This window comes from Plasmopara halstedii (assembly GCF_900000015.1).
Source record: "Plasmopara halstedii genome assembly, contig: Scaffold_816, whole genome shotgun sequence".
In the NCBI taxonomy this organism is placed as follows: domain Eukaryota; phylum Oomycota; class Peronosporomycetes; order Peronosporales; family Peronosporaceae; genus Plasmopara; species Plasmopara halstedii.
The window spans coordinates 2,162,834-2,179,393 of NW_020187732.1; the positions used below are offsets into that span (position 1 = coordinate 2,162,834).

General features: G+C 45.2%; 4 protein-coding genes across 4 annotated transcripts; 2 read left to right on the forward strand and 2 right to left on the reverse strand.

Annotated features, from left to right (window-relative positions):
• Positions 1 to 4,964: 4,964 nt before the first annotated feature.
• PHALS_14386 (Predicted phosphoglycerate mutase) lies at positions 4,965 to 6,703 on the forward strand (the record flags this gene model as incomplete). The annotated part of the gene is made up of 3 exons (XM_024730191.1): positions 4,965 to 4,986; positions 5,088 to 5,575; positions 5,633 to 6,703. 3 exons carry the CDS (start codon positions 4,965 to 4,967, stop codon positions 6,701 to 6,703), a joined length of 1,581 nt encoding a protein of 526 aa, XP_024580493.1.
• Positions 6,704 to 7,561: 858 nt separating this feature from the next.
• PHALS_14387 (papain family cysteine protease containing protein) lies at positions 7,562 to 9,747 on the forward strand (the record flags this gene model as incomplete). The annotated part of the gene is made up of 5 exons (XM_024730193.1): positions 7,562 to 7,829; positions 7,894 to 8,859; positions 8,929 to 9,112; positions 9,189 to 9,466; positions 9,530 to 9,747. 5 exons carry the CDS (start codon positions 7,562 to 7,564, stop codon positions 9,745 to 9,747), a joined length of 1,914 nt encoding a protein of 637 aa, XP_024580494.1.
• A 145-nt stretch (positions 9,748 to 9,892) lies between these two features.
• On the reverse strand, positions 9,893 to 13,051 carry PHALS_14388 (kinesin-like protein; the record flags this gene model as incomplete). The annotated part of the gene is made up of 1 exon (XM_024730194.1): positions 9,893 to 13,051. One exon carries the CDS (start codon positions 13,049 to 13,051, stop codon positions 9,893 to 9,895), a length of 3,159 nt encoding a protein of 1,052 aa, XP_024580495.1.
• Positions 13,052 to 13,185: 134 nt separating this feature from the next.
• On the reverse strand, positions 13,186 to 16,527 carry PHALS_14389 (dna-directed rna polymerase i complex subunit rpa2; the record flags this gene model as incomplete). The annotated part of the gene is made up of 1 exon (XM_024730195.1): positions 13,186 to 16,527. One exon carries the CDS (start codon positions 16,525 to 16,527, stop codon positions 13,186 to 13,188), a length of 3,342 nt encoding a protein of 1,113 aa, XP_024580496.1.
• Between the last annotated feature and the right edge of the window lie 33 nt (positions 16,528 to 16,560).

Genomic DNA, 16,560 nt, shown 5'->3' on the forward strand with positions numbered 1-16,560 from the left:
AAAGTCCGCCACCACGTTCTCGTCATGGCAGTATCGGTTTGCCTTATCAGGGGAGGCACCCGGAGAGGACATCCTATCTGTTTTTTCTGTGGCTGTTCCACAGTCTTCTTCTAGTTTATAACGGCGATAAACGAAGGTGGGGGAGCTCCAGTCAGTTGTAAGCCGGCAGATGATCAAGATGTTTATCGGGTGTCGAGGGTGCGAGATGGATACTCGACGGGTCGTTTGCAAATTTTGCGATCTCGCACACCGTCATGGCTGCTGCCGCTGATGATGGGGAGCCTTCTGCCAAGCGACCTTCTCTGGCTCGGGTGGGTATGCTTCTCGTTATAGTTACCAACGCGATAAGCATATGTCTGCTTTTCGTCGAAGTTTCGGCTCGCACGATCGTTTAATTAGTCCCGAAGTTTACGATTATTCTTTGGGATGATACTGAGGTGAAGACGCATAGGTTGTCAAAATTTGACTCTCGTGCCAAATCTGTGGTTCTGAAATCATATTCGTATAAGCCTGCGTTTATCGAGGTTGTTATTTGCGTCGTCGCGATGATAGGACTTGGGGTGTCTTAAATAGAATGCTGGATGTGTCTTTAGCCAGCATGGCAGGTCGATAGTGAAAGCATTTCCATGACATGACACTCCTCAGAATGGACCGATAGAATGAGGAAATAGCTTCAAAACTTTCCAAGCTTTTAGACTGCTGACGACATCATCTATCTGCTTGTTTTTTGTGTAAATATTGAGCATTGGCCATTGCATCCCGCACACGTGTGATCATAGTCACACAAATCATGATGAATGAGTCAAGGGCGTCCTTGTACTTTCGCTTCACATTTGCTTCACTGCTTGTATCAATTTGGAAGGCAAAATTTTGCCAAGTTCCCCCATTTACATCAGAGACACGTATCGCACAAAGCGGTAATTGTGGGTGTCGCAAGTCATTTATAATAACGGGCGAAAAATGCAATGGATGAATGACCCAAATTTTCCATAGCAAACTCTCCGCACAGAAGCTGCTCAAGACATCATTTACCACTCGCTTGGCGCATTCTGTTTGCCCAACGGTCTCCGGGTGTACCGCCGTGGACATATTCAAGCGAGTGATAAGAATTCAAAACAAATCTTTCCAAAAGCCACTCGTAAATCGTGTACCCAATCAGCGACGATGACATCTGTCAACCCGTCATTGCAAAATAACTTATCAATGAACAATCTAGGCGAACCATTGGCATCAATGGAATCGCTCCATGCACCGATGCTGGCCATCATGCTGAGTCTAACGACGAAGACGAGCACTCCATTGTTACGACCGGCCTTTGCGGGGGATTCGAAAAATACGTCGAGTGCGACTGTCTCTCAACAGTCAATAGAAACTCTGTAGTGGCATTTGCGTGTGTTGTGTAATATTTACGCGCTGACGACAAACGGAGTTGAACCTTAGAGGTGGACACAAAGCTTCACCATAGTATACATTATTGCCAAAATCTCCTTGTCTTGAACAGGGTGGCTTTCTTTCGCTGGCTACAGCTGTTTTAATTAAAACGACACGATCGTGTCATTCTGAATTCTTTTGCAGTAGTACACAACCGATTGCAAACTCAGAAGCGACCCACACCATGCTTTACAGCTTCGTATCATTCGGTAAAGCAGTAACGGTGCTTCGCAGTCGAAACTCTTCGAAATCCAAATCTTTCCTAACTGATGATGAGCTTTGCTCCGCCGATCAACCTTCGACTGTAGCAATACAACCTTCGCAATACCATCACACTTGAGGTCGTGAAGAAAGTCATTTTAAGTGACTTCCCGAGCTGCGCCAGCTCTTCCATCGTTGGTAGCCGTTCCAAAAGAAAATCTGTTCTGGTAAATTCACAACCAGTCGTTGTATTTACAATACGTGGACTAGCATATTCGCATGCTAAGTTTCGTCACAGATAGAATTACGCTGTACTAAATCACCCGCGGACTCTACCGCACCCAGAACGGGAATATCAGTACCGCGATAAACGATCTCCGTTGACTTCTTCGCACGCGTATGCTCAACCACACAACGGATGAGAGCATCGCCTATGTGATCGGTGTAAGTGGGCGCTGATTAAAATCAGTCCATCAAACACACACGCTTGTGTAATGAGGCTGGGAATTCCCGACATGGAGGTCGATAGACAGTCCCGACTTGAAAGGAAGAAGAACGACTTAAGCCCTTTTAGGCAAAATTTGCACTGAATCGAAATGAGTCATGGCTCCTAGCCACATGCAAAACACCCCAAGGGCTCCTGGAGGTTTACTAATAAAAGGATGGGTTTCTATTCTATAAATCAAGGGTGTACAGATGTTGAATCTCAGATTCAACTGATACAGTATCCTGGGTGTATGGAGCTTTAACTTTGAAAGCTCGAGCTTCATTTTTGCGGAAAGTATTCAGTAGAAGAAACTGGATTACGCCACCCGCATCTCAAGACAGAGACACGTCAGTCTCTTCACCAGTACAGATCCCAGGTAAGAACCAGAATTCTGTATCACACAGCATATCTGTGACTTCATATAAGATATCACTTATGCATTTGGAAACAACAGACTGTGTTCTTCGTATATTAATTTTCAAAATGCGTCAGAAGTACGTTTATGTACTTCTGACGCATCGTACCTTCATGTTATGGCTAAGTGTAGCCCATTACAATCGATAACACCCACTGACCCACAATCCGACTCAACCCCTGTATGAGTAAGAGAATTGGCATATAGAGTCGCAGACGGTTCCTTCAGCTTTTCAGCAACACATGTCGACAACATTCTTCTGCCTTGAGGGTAGCGACAACCTGCATATTTTTTTGTTGGGCAAATCGCCATACCCACCAACGATTCATTCGTTTTCAAGCGGCCAGTTTCTGGCACAACATGATCTATCGACACACTGCCTGAGTGACCGCCAGTGGTCACTCTATACGACTCCGTATTTTTCCTAATTTGGAATGTCTATTGCATGATATATACCAAAGAAATGTCGATCATTTTCAGCATACGACTGCCGAGCGCTCAAGCGCTCTTGTGGTATATAATGCATGTGTGTTTATTACTCCCAAGAGTTTTACCTACGCCAGGAGAGCTACTCGCATTTTTTTCGATCGGCAATCGTTTCAGGGCTCATGCTTCACAAGCAATGGTATACCTCATAGCAGATAATACCGTTTGTTTCATCATAAGAACTTCCTTCGAATTGACGTCTTCAAACTTAGCTGAAGTTTAACCATATGTTGCCTTAAGGTAACCATCGCACCAGTAGCCAACTTCGCTGAGATAAAACCATTGCCTGTATTTAGTCCATCCGAAAGTACTAAATCATTTTTAGCAACACTTTGCTTCCGTGCGTAGTTACGCGGCGCTTTGCTATTTCCGACTTAGTATTATAAATTTGGCCGTGCCATGTCGGCATAGTTTGCACTGTACTTGTGTAAGTGATTGGCCAGGTCAAGCCGCTTCCATAAGTCTCTTCGGATCAAACGGAGCAGCTAATCCGCGGTCGCCTTTATCTTTGCGAAATTTGTCCGCAGGCCATGCTTTCCACTAAAACAACCCTGACAGGAGATCTAGTCTACCCCAGGGCCGCACTTTTCCAAATTGGCAAAAAGCTTACAGAAGCGTATACTTTCGAGTATAGCTCACATTTGTTTGATGCGTTTCCTTGCTGCCCGACAGGGCAAGAAGGAGTTGGTGGACTTTTTCCAAGAGTTAAGAACACTCATTGCCGGGTTGGCAGCAGATCCTCGCCCCCAAGCAGTCGCAGTGACCGTCGTATGGATGGCCTCTGCACTTGTGTGGCCAGAATGAAAGTCTTCGTATGTGTCCGTCTTCTTTTGAAGAAGATTGTCACATCCAAAGTCCCGAGCTCTGCACGACCCTAGATAAAATACCGTCAAAAGTGTTGTGCATGGCACGATGTAGTTGGACAACTGTTTTACCAAACGATTGGCTCGCTGGCATTCAGACAGTCCGTAAGAAGTCACCGCCCACTCATAAAGCATCTCGTTCGGAGAACACCCCAGTGATAGAGTGATCGCTGCATCAGCAGGTGATTTTATCCATTTAACATGACAAGAGCTTTGAAAAAAGTGCAACCAGCCATGTTAATCTGTAGCCTAGCCTTGCTCGGAACAGCGCTCGTGCAGAAGTCGTGACTGCAATGAATTTATTATAAGTATGCACAACATCTCAGTTGCCGTTGACTTCTTAATGTCGGCGCCGAGTGAAAAGAGTTACTTTCACCAGACCCGTTGCGTGTTTTGCTCAATTAAGATTCAATGACGTCACTCTGTTCCGTGGTAAGGGCTATTGCTGTGAAAGAAACGGTTTATAGCGGGAATGAATACCACTATCAAAGTGGCCTGTTGATCAGAACACGTTCTTTAATACTTTTTCTTTTATAGATTTTCGGAATCAAAATCCGGGAGACAAGTTACGGTATAGATTTGCTAATTGCGTTTTATGAGGCCAAATAAGATTTTCTATATTATTTCACGCATTAATCTTACATTCGTCTGCGACCAATGCTTCCCTAACTATTCGACAATGCCATCAAGGGTAGAGTATGACAAACATGTATTAGAATCGGAGTCTGCTACCATGTACTGAAGAGGGCAATATTTATTACATCACATCGAAGTCAGTCACACAATACCTTATGAACCTATGAAAAGGTATCTTGACTTATATTTAATATGTAAGTATAAGCACTTATGCAGAAATTGCTGTTTCTGCAAATGTCCTGGCGCTTGACAGTGTATAAACATATGTATTATCGCTTTTTTGAAAGAAATAGAATATATTCGGTACTCATTGTTACCGGTACTACACAGTAGGTACATATTAATCCGACTCGCAACTTTCAGTAAAAGCTTTATGAGGAATTTCGTTTGATATCTGTGCTTCCGTTCGGCTGTCTGATATCGCAACATCGTTGTGCAAGGTTAAATGACACCAGTCAAAGTCACTGGTTAGCATATTCCTAAGTAACAAGGTTACCCTCTGGTTTAAGGACTATCTTTTGGCCTATTTACAAAGAGTTTTTTTTCACCAGATTTTTTTGCATTTCAGAGTGCCGGTTCGAAAAGCGTTTCACTCACAATTCAGCGTCAAAAATTTTCAACTGCGAAGTGCAAGGTATGTCGCCAGACTTGGTCATGCTCCTGGCGCCTACGCGTGACACAAGCAGAGACGATGAATCTGTGCGCATTCAGGAGCTATCACTGGCTAGTGAAGGTGAAAAAGGCACATTGTGCTCGCCTGGGCACAAGCAACATTCAGTCTATGGAACTGTGCATTCCGACCAGACGACAGTGCACGCAGAACTTCCGATCGACAAGAAGCGTAAGCATCGATCAGTCACCGAGACTATGCTTCTTGGTCTAAATGCAACATGTGAAGAATTTGTTCTGGATGAAAGACGTGGCAATAAGCGCGCACTACGGACGATAATGCCAGGAGGTCAAGTTGAAGGCGAAGTTGTGATGGAAGGAATGTTACTTGTGGTCGAGCAGAAAAGACTGGGGCAGGAAACATCGGTATCTATCACGCTTGGAGCGGTGCGTTGTATTTTAGAGAGAGCATGTATATGAAGTACTAATAATATGTTACATCAGATGTATTGCCTTCTGACAAGGAAGCTTGGTGGGCTATTGCTTGAAATTCTATCGAAGGACAACAACCAGACTATCGAATTAAACATTGATGCAATGGATTTAGTGCTTCAGCCTTGCCTAAACGACTGCAAGTTCCAACTGCGATATCATCCGAGTGTATCTGGCAAGGATGTAAAAGTGATGTCCTACACTTTTATGGCCCCAACTAAGGGCGAATACGTCAAATGGGTGAATCGAATTCATCGATTTCAAGCATCTTCGAGCAATAATCGAAATAATTTGGTCGATACGAGCAATAACTCGACCCTGTTTGATTCTAAAAGGATACATCGACTCGCTCAAGGTCAGCAAACGCAACTCAAAGAGCAAGACATGCACCAGCACATTCATTCATCTCTTGGCGAATTTATGCTTGCCATGCCCCCAAAAACCAAGCACATGATTCTCGTACGTCATGGCCACTACATAAATGCTTATAAACCGCACGTGTCTGACTCAGAGCAAGTACTATCGCAATTGGGGAGGCGACAGGCTGAGTTCACTGGAAAATGCTTACGTATGGCACACAATCGCATTCCGAAGCGACACAATATGATTGTCCTCTACCACAGTGATCTGACTCGTGCTGTAGAAGCAGGCGCTATCATTGCTAGTCATTTGAGCGACGTGATGGTTTATTCCAGCTCGATGTTGCGCGAAGGGTGGCCAGGAAAACCATATTTTTCCTTGACACCCACATCTAGCAGCACTATTGACGACGAGCGAAATAAATTGGACACTGCGCGAATGCAAGAAGCATTCGACACATTTTTCTTGAGTCCAGTTGAAGCTCAAGATGAGGATGACGATGAGTCGTACTGCATTCTTGTGTGTCATGCCAACCTCATTCGGTTCTTCTTGTGTCGTGCGCTGGGGATTGAAGCTACGAACACTTGGGGTCACTTTGAAATTAATCACTGCAGCATCACTCGTATTGATATAAGTGCTCATCGTCCAATTAAAGTCATTTCAGTCAATGAAACTGGACATTTGCCTCAATCTCTCCTCACATCCAGTGAAGATCATTTGTAAGTAAAAGTCAATCTTATCGTAGTTGTCGTCATCGTGTTTAAATCAATCTTACAGCGTCCAATAAAGCTATATCACAATTGAGAATTGAACGTCACGTATCCTTTTAAAGTGCTGGTTTAATATCCTAGTGTATAGTTATGAAAAAATCTCTCTATTGCACTACATGCTCCTTTCCGAACTTGACATGCACAGCTTCGGGATTTATCGTTAATCTTGCTTTGTTCACTTATTGAGCACGGTAGCGTATGCCTTAGCAAATCCCATGGACTGAATTGCTGAACAAGACTTTGTCTGCTAGTTGCACGAGTCTAACGTCGTTAGTTTTCTAAGCTCTTGCTAACTGAGTAGCGATGTCGTTCTGCTCACAGTCGTTGACAGCGACTGCTTCATCAGCTCCGTATGCAAATTGAGTTGAACCTCTGGTAAACCGCTCATCTGGTCAAATGCGGTTTCTAAAAGTCATACACGTCAAAGTCACGAAGTATGCCCTCAATCTAGAGATCCTTAAGTGCACGCTAAGTGGCAACACGTATCAGCGGGTCAATAGACCAATATTGTGACTACAACCGATGCGTATAACGCTCCCCTTCCGGCGTCTTGCAGCTAGCATACGGCGTCGCTGCATGCTCTCCATTCTCATATAGAGACGTACCATATCACTATGAAGATAACCTGCCTATACGTAAGGCCAATCGAATCTTGCTGCATCTCAACGCTCATATAAGCGCTGAATGCTGTACGCACAAAACGCTTACCCCATCAAAATAGATAAAAAGATTTTTTGAACAACGGTCTCCCACTATTTTATCTGACGCCAATCACGCAGGTGCTAAAGGGATATAAAATCTTGTCATTGTCATGCGGAGACTATTAATACTTGCGTTGGGAGTGGTCATTGCTATTGCTACGCCTAGTCCACTGCTTGAACTTACGAAGACTCGAGGATTTGGCTACGTACGCAGTCCGGATCGCTCTGTGTCGCTCACGTCGCCCCGTCCACATGACTATCTCGATGTATCAAAATTACCCAAAAATTTTGACTGGCGTAATGTTAACGGGACTCGTTATGTGAGCATCTCGCGCAATCAGCATATCCCGCACTACTGCGGCTCGTGCTGGTCGTTCGGTGCGTATTAAGTTCAACTTTAAATCATGCTTAATATCCTCTTATTCTTGATAATTCTGTACAGCGGCCACATCAGCTCTAGCAGATCGTATTCTCATCGCAAAGGGACGTAATCCAGGCAATAGGTCGCAGGTTGACGTGCATAGAGAGGTAGTGCTGTCTCCTCAAGTGATTCTCAACTGTGATAAGAAAGACAATGGCTGTCATGGCGGTGATCAAATAGAGGCATATCGCTACATCATGGCAAATGGAGTTCCTGAAGAAGGATGTCAACGCTATGCCGCTACGGGGCATGATACAGGCAACACATGCACGGATATGGACGTGTGTGAAAACTGTTTACCACTTAAAGGTTGTTTCCCGCAGAAGACGTACGACAAGTATTATGTTTCAGAGGTCGGTACTACCTTAGGCGAGCAGCAGATGATGGCAGAAATTTACGCGCGTGGGCCAATTGCATGCAGTGTCGCAGTTACTGACGGGTTCCTGAAGTACACTGGAGGTATTTTCGATGATAAGACCAACGCGACAGATGTGGATCACGCCATTTCGATCGTTGGATGGGGAGAAGAGCATGGTGTGCCCTTTTGGGTTTTACGTAACAGTTGGGGGACTTTTTGGGGCGAACATGGCTGGATGCGACTTGTTCGAGGAGTTAACAATGTGGGAGTTGAAGGAGAGTGCGCATTTGGAGTTCCTAAAGACGACGGATGGCCAACTTCAGTTATAATTGAGGATTCTTTGATTGAAAAAGCCATTGAAGAACCGAAAGAAGATGCGTCGTCTGGTTCAAAGTGGGATGGGTGTCGTCAGAAGCTGCATTTTGCTGGTGGGGAGCGCGTTATCTCACCGCTGCCGCATGACACGATGGATATACGTGATTTACCACAAAATTGGGATTGGCGAGATGTAAATGGAACAAATTACGTCACATGGGACAAGAATCAACATATCCCACACTACTGTGGCAGTTGCTGGGCACAGGGTACAACCAGCGCGCTTTCGGATCGTATTTCTATTCTCAGAAATGGTGCGTTAATTTTATTGTCTCCGATTTTGCATTGATGGACTCACTTGTATTCATTGTTTGTAATTGCAGCAAAATGGCCGGAAATTGCATTGTCGCCACAAGTACTTATCAATTGCCACGCTGGTGGCACTTGCAATGGTGGAAACCCTGGACTCGTGTACGAATATGCATATCGTCATGGAATTCCTGATCAAACGTGCCAGGCATATCAGGCCAAGAATTTACAGTGCGATCAGTTTGCAATCTGCGAAACGTAAGTTCGGAACATGCTAGTTTTAACGAACTGACAGAACCCGGACCACTGACGTGACTTTGCTCATTTAATATAGTTGCTGGCCGTCGAACAAGTCTTTCACACCTGGCGTGTGCGAGTCAATTCCGAAATTTGCTAAGTATTACGTGTCCGAATACGGTTCAGTAAGTGGTGCTGACCGCATGAAGGCGGAGATTTATAAACGTGGCCCCGTTGGCTGTGGTGTGCACGCCACCACAAAGTTTGAATCATACACCGGCGGTATCTACTCGGAGCACGTCATGTTTCCCTTGATAAACCACGAAATCTCAGTAGCCGGTTGGGGATATGATGAAGAATCTGACACTGAATACTGTAAGTCTAAATTGCAGCCAGACTTGAATAATAGCAATATTAACTTGGTACATATTCTATTAGGGATTGGACGGAACTCGTGGGGAACGTACTGGGGTGAGAATGGCTGGTTTCGCATCGAAATGCACCACAACAACCTCGGCATTGAGCAGGAATGTGATTGGGGTGTGCCCCTCCCGGATGGCTCGAAACCTAATGAGTTTGACATTGATTTTCAAGGTTACAAAGCTGATATAAGCACCACAGCAAAGCTTTTGCACTTTGGCGAGAATGCGATGTGAGGCGCGAGTCGTGGATATGTTTTCCTATGTACCACTTTGTCTACGAATAGCATTTAATCGAAAGAAGCTATGCAAATCAATTGAAGTTCACATTATTCACTAGATTGTTCTATTGGACTTGTAGGAAGTTTCATCTCTCATCTGCTTATGTATTGGCAGATCGAAATACAATTTGTTTTGGAGACATAGTTATCGAGCCATCAGATTTTCCGCTCAACTCCCGATTGTCATTGATGCCTGCAGAACCCGTCGTAGGCATTGCTTGACTGCTGCTGGATTCCTTTCGAAAAGAATCTCCATTCGCTACACCATTTTCAGCGCAAGCGTTTCGTAGCGCGACAATAGAGGCATTTACAAGTCTATGAAGCGCGTTTATCTCTCGAGTAAGCCACTTAGCAGGTTCACCCAATTTATCAGCCCCACCCGCAGTCTCTAGCGTAGCATTTGATGCTTCACCAATTGCGGTCACAAGTGCTTTGATCTTACGTTCCATAATGGTCTGCACCGCCCGTCTTTCCTTTACTAAAGTGTCATATCGTGTCTGTAGTTGTGTCGGGTCTTCACCAGAAACTCGAGTTTGTAATTCTTTGTTCTCAGATTGTAGATTGTCGATTCGCCTCTGCAAACTTGCCACTAATTGTAAATTTTGACTATCAGAACGATTCTCATCCACAATTTTCTTGAGCTTACCGTGCATCTGAAGCTCCAGTGCTTTTTCCAATTTGACGTCTTCCAACTCTTTGGCTATTCGTTGATTTTCAGCCGACTGTGCGTCAACCAACAACTGCAACTCTCGAATTTTCTCATCAGCAGATAAAAGATTAGAACTGTTGTTGCCATCATTATTCCCTTTCGTATCGTTCATGATTATCGAGTCAATTCGATGAGGTTGAAACTGTTTATGGGACATAAGACATTCAGGAGGCTCAGAGCTGATGGAATCCGAGGCGGTTGTCGTTCGAAGGGCTCCACCCCAGTCGCCAAGGGCTTTCAGTAATTCAGAATCAATTTTTCCTGGTGAATTTGCATTGTGCTCCATAGCTACACGTTGCAAGTGAATGAGGTGAGCGGTCTTTTCATCCAATTTTTCCTCCAGTTCTTTTTGATAGCGATCGTATGCATCGAGTTCATCCTGCAGTGCAGTAATCTGTTCATCTCGTTCATTCAGTCGTTGTGTAAGTGCGATCATTATGTCGCGTTGTTTGAGTAGCAACAGTTTGTAGCGATCCACTTGAGCTTTTTCCTCTTCTATCGTCTCCCGCTCTTTTTCTAGATCCGCAAGACGACACTCATACTCTTGTCGGATTCGGTCTTGATGTTCTTTCAGCGCATCTTTGATTAATGGATCTTCAACATTTAACGTCTCTTCTCCCTCCGTAGCACCAGGTATCAACCGCCTTTGACTGCTCATGAGCATTTGAGACGTTAATGCTGATATTCGCTGCTCTAATCGCTTCTTCTCTTCTTTCTCGCGCATGAATTCTAACGACCGTTCCTCAAGTGCACGAATCGCAGCCATTTTATCCTCTTCTGCCCGACGACGTTGCTCATCCAACTCAAGCAATCGACGCTTGTCCACGACATTTCTAGAACGTTCATCCAATTCCGCTCGTAGTCTTTTAAGCTCTCGCTCATACTTCCGAAGAAGTGACTTTTGATCAAGATCTTCATTCACCCGAGCCTCATTCTTGATATGTTTCGCACGATGTGCAAACTTGAGCGTTGACAGCGATTCAGTCATCGCTTCTAAGGCTGGTGACACCATTGCCATCATAGTGGTCTTACAATTTCCACCCAAAGAATCTTCTAAAATACGAGTAAGTTTACTATCTCGATATGGAATATGTTGACGTCCTCGCGCGTCCGTTAATGCTGAGATGACATTGCCAAGTGCTGAAAGAGATTGATTAATCTTTTTACTTTCTTCTAATCGTTGACCAGTAGCGCCCGATAATCGGACGCGTTCGGAGCCCGCCAGATCTACTAGATTTAGTTTCCCAACTTTAAAACTTTGGCGGATCATAGATTCTAGCTTCGGGTGCAATGCAGCAATTCCGTTTAAAGATTTTCCTCCTGTGCCAGTTGTAGATGTGGATCCTCCGTTTTGGCGTGCTTGATACGCGTTTACAAGTGCCATAAATTCTTCAGGTGCCACATCGTTCCCTTTTGCATCCACATACGCTGTCTTACTTTGTTCTGCAATGATGATGAATACAGCGTGACTTCGCGATGAAAGTTCGTTCATCTTTGTACTTCCAGTTGCACGCATGGCCCCACCGCGCTCCATGAGTCCATAAATTTCTTCGGGTGATCGTACAACCCATTCCGATAATCCTTCGACAAACACTCCACGACGTCGATCTTCGCGGATATTTAGGTTGGACCTTTCGGGCTTGAGAAGATCCGAAATGGACTCGTTGTAAATTTGCAAATACGATGCGCGAACGAGAAATCGGCATCGTACCGAGACATTTTCTTGTATATGGCAAAATATCTGCTCAATCGCGCGTGGAATAATGCCACGCTCTTCAACACTACCAGATCCGCTATTGAATCCTTCCATTGTATACGTTTTGCCAGTCCCAGTTTGTCCGTAGGCGAATATTGTGGCGTTGTATCCTTCTAGTGAAGACTCGACGACCGCTTTTGCCGTATTTTCGTATACGGTGCCCTGTGTACAATGTTGGTCGTACACATGATCGAATGAAAAGACATGACAGCCGAAGGCACCTATTGCGCCAGTCTCACTATCAAAACTTCCTTTGTTACTCAATGCGCTAGGATTTTCTGAGACAGTCAAAACGGTACCATGGGTATCTACGCTTACGACATTTTGAAATGGTCGATCACCGTGCAACTCCCGTGGTAATGGTGGACGCACCCGAATTACGACTTTAAAGTTGCTTCCACGCTCTACAAACCGACTAGCAGTGCTCGAAACGCTATGCGCTGGTGATGACGGACGATCTCCGTGAAATTGATCAGAGGATGCAGACGCTGTCTCGACATCATCACTACTGCGGGAGGATCCAGTCGCATTGTAAGCGTTGGAAATTGCTGTTCGTTGCAGATACGCAGGTGCTGCAGCCGCTGCTGTAGGAGCTCGACGCGAATGACTTCGAGAGACAGTGGTGCTATGAGGCGATGATCTTGCGCTATTGGATGGCGAACTAGAAGCTGAAGACACACGGATCTTCACTCCCTGGAACAATTGACTACTTCGACCATTACCTTCACGCGGTGTCGAATTGCCTGGACTCCGAGAGTGACGGAGGTTCGCATTGAAGTCGCTTGCTGCCCTCATAAGACGCTGAAAAGGTGTACCAAGCGTCGTCGGTAGATAATCAAACCTTCAAAACCGATCGAACATTAGAGAAATAGAAACGGATAAATCACATGAATAGAGTCAAATACATCTATTTGCTAGCGACCACTTCGTCAACATCCTTTAAGTGTCAGCGAAATCTTGATATTCATTGCGGCCAATTCATTTGCCAGGTACCGGAAGACGTACGGCATGGCAACCGGCTTACAACTCTCGCCTGTTTGGCAAACGGTACAATACCACTGAGTCTTGGATTTCATCGCAACGGCAATTTCACCTTGACCTGCGGTCTCAACAGTAGAGCGTTGTGTGGCAGTCGATAATAAACTGCCGCAATTCGTGCACACAGTTGCAATGTGCCTATCGGAGCAATTCATCAAGCGATCTTGCAACAAAAAGGCACAACCGTGGGCAAGTAGCGAGTCGCGCTCCATTTCTCCAAGACGAATACCTCCTCCTTTCTTTCGGCCTTTTACTGGCTGACGAGTCAGTGAATTCATGGGGCCCGTCGCACGCACTTGACTCTTGTCACTTACCATGTGGCGCAGACGCTGGTAGTATACGACACCAATGTAAATGTCCGCATGCATTAGTGTGCCACTGATCCCTGAGTATAACGGCTCACTGCCCATATAATTGTACCCATGTTCTTTCAATTGTGCGCCGAAATAATCAATCACACGATCTTTTTCGCTGAACTGAAACGGCGTTGCATCCATGTATTTGCCTTTTAGTGCCCCCGTTTTGGCTGCCATGGACTCAATCAGCATTCCGATCGTCATACGCGATGGAAAGGCATGCGGATTGATGATAATGTCCGGTGAAATACCCGACTCGGAAAAAGGCATATCACCTTGCGGCCATAAAATACTCAACACACCTTTTTGCCCGTGACGGGATGAAAACTTGTCACCAATGGTCGGGTTTCGGCAAAAGCGCAACTTGATACTTGCTTTTGTGAATTCTGACGCTTGAGACGAATTTCCAATCATATTGACCTGTTCTATTATTGCGGGTTCCGTCTCCTTGTGTTTCTGGAATGAAGGTGATCCAGTTGTTTCATCAATCCAGCTTGCGATGGGATCACCTTGGTTGACGACTTGACCGATATGTGGAAACCCATCGCGATCCAACTTGGTGGAGCAAAAGTCGCCACTGCCATCTGTTTTGATGTTGGAAAAGTATTTTTTGGACGTTGAACTGCCTTGTTTACCACTCGCACTGATGTCCACAGTCAGCTGTTTGTACACGGAAGCATGAGCAAAGCCACGTTCGTAAGAACACTTGTTCAATATCATTGCATCTTCCATATCAAAGCCAGTATAGGAAATAACCGCTACAACAGCATTCGTACCCAATGGATACTCATCAAGTTGGTATTCTCGAAGACGTTCATTCTGCACAATTGGTGCCTGAGGTGACTGGATACGATACATTTTATTATCAGATCGGTGCGCAATAGAATGAGCCGGTGTGCCCATTGTCTGCTTGGCCATTTGACATTGGTACATGTTACGAGGCGACTGGTTATAATCAGAAAAGGGCGTAAGCGACGCCACAAGCGATAACATATTGGTAGGTTTGATTTCCATGTGAGTCGTCGCAGGACGAATGTCTTGTTTCATACACGCAATATCCATAAACACTTGCTCCATTGGACCAATATATTCGATACGTTTAGTATCTAGCTGCATCACTGGACGAGACATCCGAGCAGCGTCGGCTGAAAGGTACAGACCTGGAAAGGGACCACCTCGCACGGGCAGGATCAAACATACTTCCAAGTTTGAGACTATACCGTTCTCGTCACGCTCTTCAGAGCTTTTGGCAGACTTTATTTTGCGTAAGATACCTGCCATTCGCTTGCAAACGTCGGCAGGTGCTCCACCTAGTACTTTTCCATTCATCATGACGGGTAGATATGAAAAGGGTACGATCAAAGCACCGTCAGTGTACCCAGAGTTCGGGATCATTCCCAAACTTGTCAAAAAACGACAAATCTTCAACTCTTGTTGCAAATAGTCTTCCGCGTTGAATGCTGGATAACATGCCAATTGACACTCGACAGCCAAGTGGTTCAGCAGACCACAAGGTGATCCATCAGGAGTGTGTACGGGACACAAGAAACCCCACGAGTCTGGCAACAATTTACGCACAGCTGTTGTTTTCATTTCGGTGAAAAATTGACCACGATGAACGGAACGGAAGTGCGAAAAGTAGCGATAGTAGTTAAGCTTTTCAGCTACAATAGTATATCCCGCAATTTGAAGCAAATCAAGACCACTCGAAGAGCGTAGATTACCAGTATTCAAAAAATACGTCATGGCATTACCAATATTTGGGGTCCGATCCCACATCTTGCGAAGAAACGCTTGGTCCATTACCACTGCCTTCTTCTTATTTTGTGTCTCTTTTAAAATGTTGGCGCGCATAGCAGCAAGCGATTCTTGCAGCTTTTCTTTCAAAATCATGAGGTACAAATGCCCAGGCAATAGCAGCTCGTGGTTCATAACGGAGTCCGCATTGTCTTCGGGTACATCTCCTTTTGCAAACGCATACAATTTTCGCAACATCAAACACAGCAGTTCTACTTTTTGAGTGCGGCCTTTTTCACCCTTTGGAATGTGCACGAATAGAAACTCGTCCAACAGCTTATTACCAACTTCCATGTTGTTCATGTTGTCGTACACATATGGCATGGCAAACCGAAAATGCTTGCCAAGATATGCCAAGACTTCATCACGTGAGTACAGTGAAAACTTTTTTGCTTCACGTAGAATGAGCTCCACGCGAGCGGAAAGATACGTATTTTCATGGTCACCACGCAAAACACGTTCGTAAATCTCGCGGTCGGTCAATGGATACAATGCCTTAAGTACAAGACCCACAGGTATCATAAACTCTTGCTTCTTAACACCAAAGCGCACTGTAGCGTTACCATCAAGCAAATAGTGCAGAGTGACGGTCACGGCAGATTGGTCACGTTTAACACATTTCATGAATACAGCCTGTTCCGAATACAAATCGCCACGATTCGCAAAGGCACCACGGCGCACTGCCATAATGTGGTGGCGGCGCGGCATCTGCAACAGTCGGACGCAACGCTCGTTACCGTTGCAAATGAAGTATCCACCCATTTCGTTGGCCTCTTCACGCGCTTTGACAAGCTCTATGGGTGTCATGCCATGGAGATGGCAACGTTTAGAGCGTATCATGACGGGAATTTCACCCACCACGCGTTGAAGACGCTCGACATTTTGTGAGCCACCGAAAGAACGAGCAAGTGTCACGACGAGAGGTGCGGTGTACGACACACCACGTTGGCGGCATTCGCTAGGCAGCAATTTTTGCTCTCCTTTGATCTGATTCTCAGTTGTAGGGTATCCAATTTGAGCATTCTCGATCCAAAGGTCCATAAAGTGCTGATTCGGCAGTTCCACAGGCACTTTGCACATGTCGGCAACCGCTAAGTCTAGCCCTTCGGTCAA